At 42.8% G+C, this 18,288-nt stretch overlaps 1 protein-coding gene across 1 annotated transcript in view; it reads right to left on the bottom strand.

Annotated features, from left to right (window-relative positions):
• The window catches only part of Hil (peptidase hillarin), a gene marked incomplete at its 3' end in the record, with an annotated part of 74,954 nt that extends 62,513 nt beyond the window's left edge, over window positions 1-12,441 (bottom strand). The window contains 2 exon segments of the mRNA XM_072303539.1: window positions 10,935-11,537; window positions 12,406-12,441. Coding sequence (XP_072159640.1) covers window positions 10,935-11,537; window positions 12,406-12,441 — 639 coding nt within the window.
• Between the last annotated feature and the right edge of the window lie 5,847 nt (window positions 12,442-18,288).

Genomic DNA, 18,288 nt, shown 5'->3' on the forward strand with positions numbered 1-18,288 from the left:
GCTCATCATCCACCATGTAGGTAAGTCAAAAGCCGAAACAAGTGATAACCGTTGCTCTCTTAAAACTTAAAATTATTAAATCCCCAAAAGTAAAAGCTTCCACCTGTCGCCAAGAGGTCAGTGGAGGGTCTCTTGTCTCTGTTGTGACGAGGTAAACGTACAAAATTTTACAATTTTTGTGAAATATTTCATGTTCAACTTCTTCCAAAGACTCGTTCCACTGAGCGGCGTTGGCGGTGTGAACAAAATGCCACAAACTCGGACGGAGCCACGGATACCTGGCGACTTCATCATATGTTCTTAGGTGAAAGTAAAGTTCAATGAATGAACATCACGCACAGGGTAATTGATACACTTTTTAACTACTGACTGCACTATAAAGAATCAAGGCACCAATCGGATACAATGCACCGATCTCTGCGGAGAAATAATCGAACACTGGAAAAAAACACATTGGATCTTGAGTCCAGACTCTTGAAAACATTGACAAGAAAATGGACTCTTGATTCAATCATATTTAAGCTTGAATCAAAAGGAAATCCGCTCAAATTAAGAGGCTTCCTTCTTGATTTGAGCTTATAGCGTATCTGATTGAATCAAGAGTATTTTTTCTTGTCGATGTTTTTAAGAATCTGGACTCTAGATCCAAGTTGTTTTTTTCCAGTGAAAGTCACAGCAAATTAAAAGCGGGAAAAAGGCGTTCGAAGTTTCATTCCTCCCTGAAACTTATCTTATAAAACCTATTAATATATCAAAAACTATTTTTGACAGGTAAACAAGTGTGACTTTCCCTGGTAAAATGGTCCTGTGGGAACCCGCAGAGAAATTCCCATTTGATCCCGTGCGAGCCAACTAGTCCCCGCTGGCAATTCGCGATGGTTCCCATCGGGATACATGGGGCCCCCATTGGAATTTTATGGATCTTATTGGGTCCCCATGGGTTTCTATAGGATACCATGAACCACCTGTTGGTCCCATTGGGCTTTCGTGAATCCCATTGGAATCTAATGGGTTCCCATAGGCCAGTCAAGCTCAAAAGTACAACTATTGCAAACTTCAGGTAAAGCGAAAGAAGAGTTATTTCTTGTGCAAATGGCTCGTGCTCGAAAATCACGATAAATGCATCGAGACAGTCTGGAGTACATTCCTAACTTCACAATCTGCGAAAGAATCATACGTTTTTCTCAGCTTCTCGCACCTCCAAAGTGAAAAAAAATAACTAGTGAAACTCAAAGGCACTACTAACTAGTTATCTCCTGAAATTCCATCGCATCTACTAACAAATAATCAACGCTAAAAATCATAAATTAAGATTATTAACAACAATGCTTACTCGATAATTACAAGACGGAAATAATTCACGCTCACCGCCACAACCTTCCTCCAGGAGTCTGCCTCTTTTTTGGTTTGGCGAGAGATTTTCGTGCTCTTAATTAAGATTCCTGACAGGGTCACGTGACACGTAAGATTTACATAAACGCCATTAGGAGCTGTGTTCGGGTGGAGAAATCCGGAAAGAAGGAGGGAAGAGTCAAATTGAGACAAGCGTTTTAATTCCATTGTGAGCGCGCCTTCAGTGGTAGAGGCGTTAATTTAACTTCACTTTCCTTCTTCAAAACGGGGAAAACGTAATTGCACTTGTGAACTCCTCATTTTGGTCTTAGCCCTTGAAGTTGTTGAAAACGAGATGACCGGATACTTTTCTCCTGTTTTCTCGGATCGTAGGTCAGCAGATCCTTTTTAGATCCACTGGAAGCGAAAAAAAAAGAAAATAAAGAAAGAATCTACTTGGGTCGAAACAAACTTCCATTGTATGTTTCCAGCGAAAAATAGGATGTCTCGAAAATAGTTGCAGTCAGTGGGGTGACATGCTTAGCGATATATCGATTGATCTGACATTTAAACATACGGAGAAGTTTCCATAAGTAGGGTGTTTGCAACGAACACCTGTTAAATTAATATGTCGATTTTTTTTAGATCATTTATGAATTCAGGGCATAAAAGCACAGGAAAGTACAAATTTTCATGAGATTTTGTTCACAACCATTGCCAAAATTCAGGAAGAACGATTTGCTTTGTGACTTTTTTTTGGGGGGAGGGCGTAGCTTTAACTGGGGGCACTTTTGGAAAAAATGTATACAACAAAAAATCCTTATTTTGACCCATAGAACACGCTCCTGCAGTCTGGCCGTTTAACCCTGGATCACCCTGTATATTCGTTGTTTTCAACGATGAAAGCTAGAGTCCCTTTATACTGAAAGTTAAGACAATGTGAATCCATTCCTGATTGGTTACCGTATTTCAGGCCTCCACAGTGTCACAGACGGGAATTAAGATTACATTTTAACCAATTGTCAAGATTATAATCTGGAATGGACCGAGGAATGGCGGGTTCGACAAGGAACAAACGGAATGAGAGAAGGAACGGAGAAAGGAATTTGAGAATGAGCCGATCAAAGATTACGAAGAACGCTCAATTTGTGTAATCTTTATTCCTTTTTGTGACTCCATGAGGGGGTGTTGTCTTGACTCTCAGTATAAAGGGGCTCCTTTAAAAGCTAACGGCGGAAGTAAAATTTGGCATCCATCAACGCCGCAAACAAACGGAAACCCCCAAAATTCTGAGCACAAACCGCGATAAAGTCTCGATTCATATTTGATAAGCGGCGTAGCGCACGCCGTTTTCACTTTTGGCGCGACGCGTCAAAAGTCAGGATTCAAGAAGCTCCCCGGAGCTGTCACATCCGCACCGAAATCGTCTTTATTCCGCGTTCGAAATTGCGAATATTCCGCACGAATCGGCAATGGCGGAAGCGTCTCGAGGAACCGGAAACGAGGCCGCTGAGTGGACGGAGAGCATAATTAGCGTTATTCTAGGAATTTCCTCCGTTCCTCGCGCTCGGGAGCTGGCGAAAAAACGAGACGGAAAAAGAAAGTTCGCCGCAGCTTGGAACTTGGAAGTTCACTCTCGGAACGGAAAGGATTCCTGTCGCTAACATGTGTTTTGGAGTTGCTCTTTTAAGTTAGGTGATGTTACGTTCAAGTGCGCGAGCACTAGTGGAATGGAGATGTTGCATGTGTGAGGAATTTGCGATTTGACTACTGATTTTTATGTAAAAGTTCGCAAGAAATACGATGGTACCACTGGTTTTCTCTGAAATCATCTCCCAAGCTCAAAAAAAGCTCTCAAAGTGAGGCGAAAATGGAGGGGATATCCCACCCTACCCTGAGAGTCCACCTCTACATCAAGACAAACTCTCCATGCAAAGATAGGTAGCAAATACATTAGGGTTGCCGTGTTTTCAGTTTGGAGTCCCCAAATAAAGTGGCAACCCTGCTAATGTATTTGCTCCCTATCTTTGCATGGAGAGTTTATCTTGATGTAGAGGTGGACTCTCAAGGTAGGGTGTGATATCCCCTCCATTTTGGCCTCACTTTGAGAGCTTTTTTTTGAGCTTGGGAGATGATTTCAGAGAAAACCAGTGGCACCATCGTGTTTCTCGCAAACTTTCACATAAGAATCAACAGTCAAATCGCAAATTCCTCACACATGTAACATCTCGATTGGGGCTGGTTTCAATGGCGTGGCGTGCTTTGCAATTTGCCATATATCGCTTGATTTGCCATTTAAACCTGTATGGCAAAGGATTGATAAACAGGGCGTTCGCAACGAACATCTTAACCCTCTATGGTACGAATTAATTTTGAATCTTAGATTCTAGGGGACACTAGTCTGTTTCGTAGCTTGCATAAAAAACTTAGAGTACCAAATTAAATTTAAGGTAATCAGTTTTTCAAAAAAAGAAAAAAGTTATGAAAATTTGCAAAATATTAAGCCTCAGAGGAAAGATTCAATTTTTAAAAACCCCAAAAATACGTTGTTACGAATTCGTAACGCTATGTCATAGAGGGTTAATAATCGCCTCATTACCATGGCTTCAAGTGGGGAACTATCAGTAATCGACCATTCACGCCTCACCACGGTCTCGTCGTCCAGTTAAAATCATGATCGTCTGACTCAAGCAATCTATCACGTCTTCGGTTATAACCCCCATGCGATGAACAGAAGCGTTTCTTGCGAGAGTTATTGGCAACATGAAATTACTTCCATTTGAATCGATTTTGTACATCCAACTCTAAATGAGATAGTCTGTCTAAAAGATATCGATTTTTTTGCATACTTTGAGTGAGAAAAATTCAGGGGGTTGTAAACTCGAAAGAATCAACAGCGACTGAAAAATTAACGGTTTTTTATAGGCAAGATGTTCCAACCTCGCGACTGTCAGTGGAGTCAATTGCCTAATCGAATCGAGATAATAGGACTCGAAGGGGCCAAAACCACTTAACTCGTCGCGGCACTTCATCCGGTAAAGTGAAGTGATTTGAGTCCTGGGTCATTTTGGTGGCTGTTCCTAATTACCAATTGGGATGTTGCAATGAGGAATTAGTTTGGGCCCTATCGCGGGCTCATCATTTAGATTAACCAGACTTCATATTTTCCGACCACTTTACAGTTTACAGGCTACACGCGGCATCAAGAACCTCGAACCAATAATTAGAATACGACTTTAATTAAAAACCATTGTATGAGCACTAAACCAATGCTTTAAGGACTCGCATATATTTGAGCAGAGTTTTGAAAAAAGGATACTAACTGCGCGAAGCCGGCCTTAGAAGGCGCGAAGCATCCTTTGGGGGTTGGGCAGCGTTGCGGATAAAGGGCATAGCCCTCTAGTATTAAACCTAATGACTAACCAATGATGAAACACATACCCAATCCTTTTGCGAGAAACACAGATTTTTCCCTACTCTTGCGTTCAAGTTTCTGGGGTTTTTATTTCTCAGTGAATTTCAAGCTTTCCTTAAATCTATTAAACAAAGTCAATTGCACAAATCCTTTTAATGGCTCTAATTCCCTATGCTAGAGGTTGTATATTCCAGTTATGCACTTCATAGAACCACTCTGCAGGCAAGGAGGGATCTGGGATTCCAGACTAGGAGCGCGGCGATGTAAACGGATCCGCCTTCATTTGAGAAGGTAGGCAAAATGAGTTCCCACGAGCATCAATAGTTGTATCTAAAAGAGGAGGACGCGTCTTGCTAAAACCAGTCATCCGTTATGACGTTCATATATATTTTAAGATCGTTATTTTAAATTGCAACTAACCGTTTCTCCGAATTGTATAATATAACTAAAAGGAAGACTTTATTATGCAAGAATCCGCCAATTCAACGGCTAAGAGGAGTATTGTCATCTAAATCTTTTCAGCACCGATAAAAAGGTGTAGCTTTTTATTGGTCGGCAAATTTTAAGCTTTCATAATGATAGACATTCTGTTTCTATATCGTTCTGTACAAGATAAAGGAACAAGGTAGCAACTTATCGTTAGTTCTAGGTATGTTCAGGATTTTTCAATTTACAAATACCGAGATAAGTTCTCAACTAACTATAGTAAATATTTTTGGCGAGAGTAACATTTTTTCTGCGATTTCTCGGTTGTATGTAAAAATCATATCATTCTTTGTAATATAAAATCATTAGGGTAACGCATAACGCGAACGAAGTTTTGTTAAATTTGGCAACATCTATCACTTGTTACATCCACACACTTCCTCAGCGGTTTTCATTAATACTTGGACCGCGGTCTACTTTCCTCCAGGCGCTGCATTTCGTTGCTCCTTTGATGTTTTCACACTTCTAACAAACATCATTTTTAGATGAGCCTTGAAAAGCATGGGGTTATAAGGAAAACAAAGCTCATCAGAAAATTTAGATACGTTCTTACGTCAGCGGAGCTACAATTGAACCGTCTGAACCGGAAACGGCCACGTCAACTTGGCACCGGTCTAATAGGCTCCTGCTCGTACTCGCTTAGCGATACATCGAAATCGAGCGCTCAACTCGCACATTGAAACGTACACAAAGTATCGAATTAAAATATCGAATGCCGAAAAACTATTGTAAAATATCGATGTGTTTATTAGCTGCACAATTTTTCCTATTTTGGTTCGTAATCCAATTATTGGGTAGGCGGTCGGGTCGACTGCTGAGTGCCCACACGCGGCCCAAGTTGAAGGGCCTCGGGCTACGAAGTTTTATGTAAAAAACGCGTATCTGCGGGAATTTTAAATTGGAGTTAGGCGGTTTTTGCCACGGAGAATAGCTCGGGTTTCGGCCCGACTGCTTTGCCTATTAGGTTTGGATGCGTGCGTGAGACTCGAGGTATCACTGACAAATCGTCGTTTTCTAGACGAAGGATCGTAACTCAATTGCGAGGTTGCAAAATTGACACAATCGATTTAATTTCTGACGAGAATGTACCTGCGCAATTTTCGTTGAGAATTTCTGTGATTTTCGCAAGAGGTCAGAAGAAAAATCAGTAAAATTTTCAGTTAGAAATTCCCGAGATTCTCCCGGTAAAAAACCAATTTACGCTGGGAAATTTGGCAACATTGAAATGTGGTTACGTTTTTTCGTGAGGGATCAGACGAAATTTAAATTTCGGGCGAGGAGTGGTGTCTTTAAACGGCACGGTTCGGTAATGAGAGGGGTAATTTAGGTGCGCATGTTATGTTTTTGTATCCGGCCATTTTGAACTTTTTTCCCCTTTTACACTTGAGTTTATGGCTTTCTGTCAATCTGGATCCTACACAGCGTTTACATAGGAAATGGTGATATAGATCACATCATTTCACTTTTTCGTCGTTCGGAACAATATTAACAACAAAATTTGTACATTTTTTCTTTCTTCTCGAGGAAGTTTGTGCCCACTAGCAAACAAAATATACCCAAGCCAACGTCCCTAAGATTGTGCATACATTCAACTGTGAAGTTGGTAGAGGACTGTTAGCCCTGTCCTAAAATTTGCCTTGTATTTCATTTCTATTATTCTAAATATTGTGGCAGAGAAATGCACAATGTGGATGATTTCGGATACTTCGAAGAATTGCACAATTCTAGCGACGTTAACATGGGTATACGCTGTTTGGTCGGAAAGGTCCTCATATATTGTTCCTTAAAAGCTGATTTGATCTACATTGACTGCGGTTTTTTGGAAGGCGGAAATGTTGAATTTACTTTTTACAATGTAAGCTATATGCAAGCATTGAGAAAAAAAGTAGCTTGGACCTAGAGTTCGGACTCTTAAAAACATTGACAAGAAAAAATACTCTTGATTCAATTGGACTTTTGCTTGAATCAAAAAGAAATCCGCTCCAATCAAGAGGCTTGGCTTTTCGATTCAAGGAAAAATCCAATTGAATTAAGAGTATTTTTTCTTGTCCATGTTATTAAGAGTCTCGACTCTAGATCCAAGCGACTTTTTTTCCAGTGAACATTAATTTTTCATCTGTGGTGTAATTACGGAAGTTTCCGATATGTATAAAGTGCTTCACGAAAACTTTTGGTGATAACTAATTCATTTTAGGCGACCAATCTCAACCCCGTTTCAATCTTCAATCCCACCGTTCAAAATTCTGCTAATGATGGTTAAATTTTACAACGCTGGACACTGCGTGCGACGCGTGCGCATGTGGGAGCATTCAATATACTCAGCAAACTGAGGCGAATGACAGGCCCCTCCCCATCCTCCATAGTTTGATCTCTGTTAGGTCAAAAACGTCTCTAAATTATAATTAGGCGTTAGGTCGGAACAGTTCAGGCTATGACGTCTAGTTTGATGCTTCCTACGCATGGTACTAATCAATTCCAACGTCTGCGTCGCCATCACACCGGTTATGCGCCGGAAAAACCGCCCAACTCGATAGAATTCCCGATGTGAAGTTGAGTGGTTCCTGATTAGGAGGGTGGTTATTTGCTCGCTCGCACCGGATCAAATACGTCATTACGGTGCTCGCTTTACCCGCGCTTTGTGTAATACGACCAAATTTGGAGTCGGCCAAACAACCGAGGCGCTAGGACAACATACTTCACCCACCCACTGGTGTTTGGATGTATGTGAGGTGGCTGGGTTATCGTTCGAAGTGGCGTAATCCGTGGATTCGGTGCGGAAACACTTATCTCCATCGCTGTGGCGTGGCGCCCTATGCGATACATCGATTGATCTGAAATTTAGACCCATGGAAAAGGATCGATAAACAGGGTGTCTGCAACGAACACCTTGAAAATCGATCTACCGTAGCTTCAAATGGGAAAATATCGATAATCGATCATTCGCGCCTCGCCAATGCTCCATCACGACATTTCAAAACTTACACCTTCCCTCCCGGCTACCATACCCTGCCCTCAATGCACCGATGAAGAATTTGCAGGTGTCCGACATTTTGTGAATTCCGTGTTTAGGAAGGAACTACTGAGCGAACTGAGCGTGAGAACATTCTTAGTTCCTAAAATGAACATTTATATGAGGATATATGCATTACATTTTGCAACAAGGGGTCACTACTTCTGGCCCATTTTAGAAGCAACGTACATGCCATTGGTTTCCCTATGCAGATATGTGCTCTTATGGAAGAGCCAAAGATAGTGGCTCCTTATCGCAAAATGTAATCCATATGACCAAATGACCTAATTTGCTAAAATACATGTGTTTAAATGGGAAATGCCGCCTGATGACGTCTAAACGTCTGACGTTTTCTAATTTTAAAATATATTTTCCAAAATTTTTCAGCAGCTCGTTGAGCACTTTCAGATGCAGCAATAAAATGTTTTCCTGCTGATTCTCCATTGCGCTCGTCAGAGAATAGTATTTTAATGGTTAGCTGTTATGATGTAGGCAATATGATGTATCATAGCGTCAATTACTGGAATTCCTTAGTAACGCGAGTTAGGGTTTGGGTTTAAAAAAAAAAAATGTATATTTCTGGACAGGTCCCAAAACGCGAGTATACTTCTAGCCTCCTCTTTGCAGTTGAAATTTTAGTGCTTAGAACATTAGTGGATGCAGCTAATTGGCAACATTGCTTATCTCCATTTAAACCTATGAAAATGCATCGATTCTTGGAGGGGCCAGGTGCTCCGACAAGAATCGATTATTTAACATAGGTTTAAATGGAGGGAATCCGGTTTTGCCAAATTGCTGGATCCGCCTCTGGCTTAGAACCGATCTAAGTAAAAAAAAAGCCAATGAACATTTTCCTCAGTAAAAATAAAATAATTCAAAGCTGCAAAAACGAAAGGGAAAATCCCCTGACTTATCAAGCTGATATAATTACTATTAAATCTTAGTAGTTGAAACTTAAACCTTTTTTTCTAAAAAGAAATATTGTTTGGGTTGGTCCCCCTCCGCGTAACACACTGTGATGTAGTTATGTCGATACGGCCTTTGTCAAGGCAATGTTTGCCTTTTAAAATGTGCAAAGCCGATTTCCTGCACTTGAGATTACCGTAAATGAAAACCGGTTCTCAGGTTCGAGGACCGAATGTCATCAGCATAACTGCAAAAAGTTGTGAGCAAGTTCAGCGACTCTTTGCGTCAGGGGCGAGGCGTGAATGATCAATTATCGACATTTCCTCCATTTGAAGCTACGGTAAAGAATCGCTTATTAAGGTGTTCGTTGCGAACACACTGTCTATCTATACTTTTCCGTGGATTTAAGTGGTAGATCAATCGATATATCGCAAAACACGCCACGCCACTGCTTTGCGTGCGGTAAAAGACCTTTACGATACCCCTGAAAAAATTCATGTTACAGAGCTTTCAAGACATCAAAAAAACTCAAGAACTTCGTTTTGGGCTGACTACGCTCTCAGATTCAAACCTAAATCAGGCTTTAACTTCTACTTTAGGGACTTCTGTCATCAATTAAATCTTTTAGAGGCAGATGTTGCTTGGAGAGGGTGAGGTTCATTTTTGGGGAAATGTATACACATCTCAAAAAACGCGTTTAATAAACTAAAAGCGCCTAAAGGAAGGTCGAGGAGCCCCTTAAAAGCCGATTCTGTACTTGGACAATTGGCTAACATAAAATTAGGAACTAATCGTTCAAAGTAGATTAAGTAGAATAAACCCGGGTGTCAAAATCTATATGGCAACTGTAAATATGAGGTTTCCAAAAGCAATAAACCTAATGATCATTTTGTCACCACTCGTATATTGATAGGACAAACTTCTTGATTAAGTCTTAGTCTGAGTTCAACCCTGGTTCTTCTAATACAACGTTGCAAAATTTACATTTTTCAGCATAAAAATATGTCCTTATATTAAATGCCAAAAATTTACATTTTGCACGTTGGGTCGCCAAGAGAAGCGGCGTTTAACTCGAGTTGAATATTAATGGACGCTTTTTCAAGAAGAGGCCCCCCATATTGACTATTTTATCCCAGATCTCCCTCCTCCTCCCCGCAACTTTTGCTGAGAAGTTTTTCAAAAACAGGTAGGCATCCTCGAAGGTGCCTACGCTCCGTGAAAAATCGCGCTCTTTTACCTACCAGATTACCATGGAAACATTTTTAACACGTTCCGACTGATAAGAGGCGATCTAATAAGAAGCGCATCACTCAGTAGCGAGACAGTTCGTGCGCCTTCATTCCTCGCATCTGCAATACGGATTACAACAGAGGACGAATAGTCGTATCCAAGCTTTATTATCAAAATCGCGATTGTCTTGTCACAGTGTGCCTTTGCAACATTATGAGATAACAGCGAGGAAAACATTCTTCAGATTTCACGAATAGTCACATCTGGACCGCGGTTAAACAGAAAGGAACCAAGCCACATCAGCTATTGCCAAATTTAATTAGGCAATTTAATGTTTTACATGAAAACGGTTGTGAGGATTTTCGTGTAAATTTCAGTGAATTTTCTACACAATGCGAAGCAAATTCCTTGAAATTTTCGAAGGAATCCGCACAAACGTTCTTTTGTAAAATATTGAACTGACTTGTTTTTGGCCATAGCTGGTGTGGCTGGTTCCTTCCTGCTAAACGCGGTCCATCTAAGCGTTGTTACCAAGCAGAAGAAAACAAGACTTACCAGATAGACTTCGAGCGGTTTCTCTTTAACTTTGTTGTAGCCTTTCTGTATCTCCGTTTGCCGCAAGGCGTGGGCGATATGTGCAGAGCACTGGCATCGAACCTGCCGTACTGATAGTTGTCGTGGGTGGGGGTGTGATGGTTCGAGTGGTTCTGGCCGTTGGAGCTGTTGGTCGTGTTCAGGGACGCGTTGAAGCTCCCGTTCAGGTGCGGCCGGATATTCAGGGCCTCCGCGTCGAAGGTCCCTTTGCCGGAGCCCCGGATCTGGTCGTTGACGTACGGGGCCGATTTCGGGACGTTCAGGGCGGAACGGATACCCACGGCCGAGCCGTCCAGGTGCCCGGGTCCGATCTTGGGCACGTGGCTGTGGCAGTAGACCTCCTTGTCCTCCTGCTTGTGCTGGTTGTTGTAGTAGGTCTTCAGGGTCAGCTTCGTCCCGCAGATCGAGCACTTGAAGCACCCACTGTGGAAGAACGTGAAGTCCTTCAGGGGCCCCACCCTGTCCACCTGGTACACCGTCTGCCCGCACCGCAGACAGGTGCTCTCGTAGAAATTCATACGGTACATTTTCACCCACTTGGTTAGAGCAACTTTCAATCAAGAACTAGGACTACTCCTTGACCTTATTCTGGGTGAGGACGGCCTTAAAATCGCAAAAATGTTAAAAATTTCCCCGTGGTTAGTTGAATTAGATCCCACAGTGACCGAACAGATAAGTATTTTAGATGCAATTTTCAAAAATTTAACGTATGAAACCACAAATCAACGAAACCTGAACATAAGATACGAAGGCACCGGAATAAACGCAAAACACCAGGTGTGAGAATAGCGAAAAAGAAATAATTGATAACACTGATTGAGGGGCTTAATGTAAACTTTGGCGGTAGTGGTAAAAATCGAGGGAAAAAACACTTGTTGATAATGAATTTTTGTATGAAAAAAACGTGTATTTATTACTCCACTAAGAGGCGCACTGGAAACACAGTAATCGAACTCGCACTTACAAGTAGGCTAAACTGGACGAGGAACCAGTGGTTGCGCATTCAGTAGTAAAATTCAGTAAAGGTTAGACACAAAACAAAAACAAAACTAGATCCACACGGATATCGTTGCACGAAACCCGGTAGACAGGCGCAGAAGGGCGCAATAGGCCCCGAATCAAAATAAAAACAAAGCTGGATCCGAGTTTGGGGGGCGCGGCTGGCCGCTTGGGGGCGAAAGGGGGCCCACTATGACCCGCGCAAGGGCCACATCGGGGGGGATTTCGGTCGAAGGGGTTCGAAACACGGGGTTGAAAGGGGTCGGAGCTCGGGTGAGGTTAGGTTACGCGGCGAACATGGCGCGAGCCCACGAGCGAGCGAAACGGTCTCTGCGTCACGACTGAGCGGCGGTCCGAACCGTTCTTCGCGAGTCCTCCGGCTGGGCCCCCCGCGCCCCCCCCCCTCCCGGTCCCCGCCCCCCTCCTGAATCACCTGACTAGTGACTGGAACATCCTGCTTGATTTTCATTCTCCTACCTGTGCGGCGGTGCCACGGCGACCAGTGAATGGTGATTTCCGTCACCTCCGCCGCCTGAACCGTTGGGAAAGAATACTGCCACCGCGCCGAGGAAAAACGCCGTATGAGCCATCGGACGTTGTCATATTTCCTTGATAAGGGAAGATGTGGATATTTTTTGGCCAGACACTTCACCCAATGGGGATGTTGCATGTTCTATTATTCGATGCCGCGATTATTCTAACGCGAGTTCGAATGATCGCGCCCAACAAAGTGCGGCCTGCCTTGAACGTATATTAGCGCCTGCAAGACTTTAGGAATACTTCACTCATTGCGCCAAACAGCGCGGTCAGCGTAAGGCCCATATTAGCGCCTAAAAGACTGCATGAATACCTCTCGCATTGCGTCAAACGCAGTGCAGTCCGTCAGTTGTCGTCTGACGCATATTAACGCCTATGAAGGACTGTATAGGAATGCTTAGGACCGCATGTCATCATTCTTGACTTTCTGCTACAAAGGAGATGTTGCATATGTGAGGAATTTGCGATTTGACTGTTGATTCTTATGTAAAAGTTTGCGAGATACACGATGATGCCACTGGTTTTCTGTGAAATCAACTCCCAAGCTTAAAAAAAGCTCTCAAGTTGAGGCCAAAATGGAGGGGATATGCCACGCTATCCTGAACGTCCACCTCTACATTGAAACAAACTCTCCATGCAAAGAAAGGGAGCAAATACATTAGCAGTGATGCCGCGTTCTCAGTTTTAGAGTCCCCAAATAAAGAGGCAGCCCTGTCAATGTATTTGCTCCCTATCTTTGCATGGAGAGTTTGTCTTGATGTAGAGGTGGACTCTCAGGATAGCGTGGGATATCCCCTCCATTTTGGCCTCAACTTGAGAGCTTTTTTTGGGCTTTGGAGTTGATTTCAGAGAACACCAGTGGCACCATCGTGTTTCTCGCGAACTTTTACGTAAGAATCAACAGTCAAATCCCAAATTCCTCACACATGCAACATCTCCATTTCGTTTGGTCCAAACTTTTTATGGTCCATTTATAAAGTTTGTCCGATAGTTTTTTTGTGCAAAGTTCATTGATCTAATAGTTTACTTAGTTCAGGTACAAGCAATGATCTAGGTGCTGAGATTCCACCAAACAATGAAATACAACCCTCAGATGCCAAAGCTAAGTCGAACTGACCCGAGGATCGCTGATTAAACGTGCCCCACAGGTTTTATGGAGCCGGAACATCCGAACTTTAGACGTAGGTCACAAATACATCTTTAAAAAAAAGAATAAGACATAAAAAAAATTAAATATCAGCACAGCCGAAAATAGGAGAGACGCTTATTAGTCTATTTTTTTTTAAAAAAATTTTCACCCGAATCAAAGCGACAATTCATTGGCAGCGTAGAACAGAGAATCGCAAGCTCACACATCGCGCCATCGCGCCTTCAATTTTGCAGATACAACACGGCCATCCATCAAGCACGAATAGTTGTATCCCTGCGCCGTCACCAACGCGTTTTTTTCCCCTTGCTCGGTGTTGATTCCGTTTTCCTTATTTGTAGTGGTGCTTTAATGGCTACGTTAGCAAAGTAGCAGAAGATAGGAGAGATGTAATCAGGCCTTGTTTTATTTCCTTCGATCTTGAATGTAAGTGACGCATCACTGACAGCATAGAGCGGGAGCATTGCGAGTTCACGCATCGCGCCTTCAAATTTGCAGATACAACACGGACATCCATTCAGCACGAATAGTTGTATCTCTGCGCCGTCATCAAAGCGAGCACTTTATTTTTTCTATTTCCACGTTGTGTTGGATATGTTTGTCTTATTTGTAGCTGTGTTTTGAGAGCTACGAGAGCAACACAGCCAATGTTTAATTTAAATAAATGTGTTGGCCAAACTAGGTATCGGGTAAAAAAAAATTGGGTAAAGTGTCTGGCTACAAACTTTTCAGACAATTTTGAACGTAATTCAATCTAAAATGTCTGAAAATTTCAAGGGAGCATAGATACACAACTTTCTTCAATAATACATTTTTTATCCGGAATATTTGGCAACTCCCGAAGGTCCATACGGCGCTCTGACTTACATGGCAGAATATACTAAAACGATGCCGAACTTTCACTGATGAAATATGAGCCTTTGAGGAAAGGTATGCCCGTATGGGGGACTGATGTCACAGGTTTAGCAATCCTGCGGACCCCAGCTGGTAACCCCTGCCTCATGGGGTAGTGGAGATGGTCACCGGCTTCAAGGCGTATGAACCACCCATTGGAAGGGCAGACAGGGCTCTCAGCTGTAGTGGAAGCAACCTGTCTAGGAGAGGAAACTCCGAAATCAAACCCCGGTCCTCCAGGTTGGGGGTTGAGTCATCGGGCTAACTCCCCGATACTCGGAAAAAGGAATACTGTTAAAAGACCCAATAACAATTGCCTCGGTACAAATGGAAATAAACGGATTTATCGGAAAAAATTACGTAAACGGATGATGGTTTTTGGAACATGGAACGTACAAGGAATTTCTACGAAAATGACGGAAGTGGTATCGGAGATAGGGAGTCACGGATTTGATGTCACGGTATTAACAGAAACGAAGAAGAAAGGACAAGGCTCTGTAAGTGTAAAGGAATACGATTTGTTTTATAGTGGCGTGGAAAAAGATCAGCGAGCTCAACAGGGTGTTGCAATTCTTATTCGCAAGAGCCTACGGAAGTGCATCACTACATGGGAAGCTGTTAACCCCCGAATGATAAAGATGAATATGACAGTGTTTGGCCATAAAATCACCATTTTGGGAGTGTATGGAGTCAACGATGATTCCACTGTCGCAGTGAAGGACCAATTTTTCGAAGAATTGAACGAGGAAATTGGTAAGATTGGATCCAGGAGGGAAATCATTGTGTTGGGAGATCTCAATGGTAGAATAGGACGTCAAATTAAAAGTAAGATCGTCGGCCCTTTCGGAGAGGCGGCACTAAATGATAACGGAGCCCGTATCATTGACGTATGTGAGCAAAGGGACATGAAGGTGCTCAATGGGTTCTACCAACACAAGGATATCCATAAATTTACTTGGGTTCAGTCTACTCGCGGATTGAAATCAATCATTGATTATGTGGTTGTCAGACAAGACACGGGAATGAAGATTCAGCAAGTTAGAGTGTGGAGAGGTCTTTCCTGCGGCAGTGATCATTATTTCCTCGGGGCGAAAATAGCTTTCCCAGTGAAAGGGAGCCAGGAGACCAGGCAAGCACAGGAAGAAGTTCACCAACAAAAAGATCGTGTCAAGCTTGTAAACTATAACATTGACAGCTTGCAGCATCCAAGTGTAAGGGCTTTATATGGAAAGCGCTTGGATGAGAAGTTGGGCGAATCAAGGGACGGTGATACCGAACAGCAGTATCAGTTCCTGAAGGATTGCATTCACTCGGCAGCAATGGAAGCTCTTGGTGTCGCTGATGATAGGAAAGTTAGCGAAAAACCTTACTGGTGGGACGAAGAAATTGAGAAGGAGATTCAGGAGAAACGGAAAAAATATCATCAGTTCCTTTCCTCTAAAAAAACAGAAGACAAAGAGGCGTATAAAAAAGCTCAGACGCAGGTACGAAGGCTCATAACCAAGAAAAAGAACGAATCTTGGGAGAGGAGCTGTAACAAAATAGACACGTACATAGGAGGAAGGAAAAGCACTGAGAGCTGGAAGTTGCTGAAAGGGCTGCGAAGGGACATGAAGCGTGACTTAATATCTCCGATATCCATTGATAAACTGGAGGGGTATTTTAAAAATTTACTGACAGAAAGGCGACCTGAATTTCAAGATGGAGGCGTAAGCTTGGAGTATACTAACGATAATCATAACTTGGAGATCCATATGGAGGACGTGGTAAAGGCCGTACGAGAGCTGAAGAACGATAAAGCTCCAGGTCCGGGAAATATCCCTGCTGAGTTGATCAAGTGTGGAACCTGCAAGCTGTTTCAACGGTTGAGATACCTGATGCAAGATTGCTTGGACGGTGGAAAGGTACCGACAGAATGGAAAGAGTCTTGGGTGTCACCTATATACAAGAAGAAGGGTAGAAAAGATGAGTGTGATAACTATAGAGGACTGTCGGTTGCAGGTACCCTGAGCAAAGTGTATGGAAAAATCTTGAAAGCAAAAATTGAAGAGGAGTGGAAAGAACATGAAGCGGAAGAGCAAGCAGGTTTCAGAGCCGGTCGGTCAACGATTGATCACTTATTTACCATCATCCACGTCATAGAGAAAAAGAAGGGAGTTGGCCAGGAATTACATCTAGTGTTTGTGGATCTCCAGAAAGCTTACGATAGTGTGCCATTGATGAAACTTTGGGAAGCCTTGAACAAAAGGGGTTTTAGTGGGGGACTAATTAGTGCTATTAAGGAATTTTATGGTGGGGCTTTCTCTAGGGTTAAATCGCATGGGGAGTTATCGTTGGGGTTTTTAATTACTAAAGGACTGAAACAAGGGTGTTGTTTGTCGCCAACCTTATTTAAAGTGTACCTGGAAGAAGTTTTAAAGGAATGGAAAAGATGCTGTTCGGGAATGGGCGTCCCGCTACGTGAAGATGGCACCCTTTATACTCTGTGCTTTGCTGATGATCAGGTGGTAATAGCTCAGGACGAAGAAGATGCGAATTACATGACGCGGAAGCTAGTGGAAGTATACCGAAAGTGGGGAATGGAAGTAAATGTGGTTAAGACGGAGAAGTTGGTTATCGGTGGTGATCAGCAAAGCATTGAACTGGAGGATGGCCGGAAGATCCTGGACTGTGAAGAGTATAAATATCTCGGAGTTTGGTTAACTAAGGACGGAAATTTGGATCGGGCCATTAAAGATCGGAATGTGCAAGGCAGGAAAGCTATCGCGATGCTAAATGGGGTTCTCTGGGACCAGAGTATCTCCAAGGAGACCAAAAGGAAAATTTACAACGTCATCGTGAAGAGTATCGTAACTTACGGGAGTGAGGTCTGGCAACTTAAGAAAAGAACTGAAGACATGCTTAGGGCAACCGAGATGGACTTTTGGCGAAGGTCTGCTGGGATATCGAGAAGAGAGCGTATCCGCAATGAAAGGGTACGCGAGATAATGGGTGTGGAAAAGGACATCGTGCACGATATCAGGTCCAAGCAGTTGGTCTGGTATGGACATGTGCGAAGGATGGCAGATGATCGGTTGCCCAAGCAGGTCTTCGATTGGGTTCCTCCCGGAAGGCGACGGCGTGGACGTCCTGTGAAAGGTTGGCGACAAGGGGTGGAGGAGGAGATCAGAAGGTGCCAATTGCCTGATGATCTCTGGGAGGATAGGGGGCAATGGCGATTGGGCGTCGCAGAGCGCGAGGCGGCGCTATAATCGCGACTTTATGTATGTAGGAAAGGTATGAATATTTTCCCTTGAAAGTTACTGATACTTCGGATTAAATTTAGAACGTAATCATCTAAAAAATTTGACGAAAATCATTCACACACAAGTTTCCCTAAAATATCGTAATTCATGAAAATTTGGCATCGACTGATAGCTCATATAACGTTCTCTTTCAACATGGCGGTAGTGTACCTGTATAGGAAGAGTTACAGACGTTTTAAATTAAACAAGAATTTAATTCTCAAGAGGATTTTTATACTCTGATGTAAAAGCTTTGAAAATTGCCTTTTGCCTACATAAGCTGAGAATACTTTCAGAAAATACTCCAACTGCAGGGACTTAACAAGAATCACGCTACTGAGCGGTGAGACAACTTGTGCGCCTTCATTTCTTTGCATATGCAATACAGGCTACTACAATGCACGAAGAGTCGCATCCAATCTTTATTATTAAATTCCCGTCTTGTCATTGACAC

Source organism: Bemisia tabaci, chromosome 8 (genome assembly GCF_918797505.1).
Source record: "Bemisia tabaci chromosome 8, PGI_BMITA_v3".
Classification (NCBI taxonomy): Eukaryota; Metazoa; Arthropoda; class Insecta; order Hemiptera; family Aleyrodidae; genus Bemisia; species Bemisia tabaci.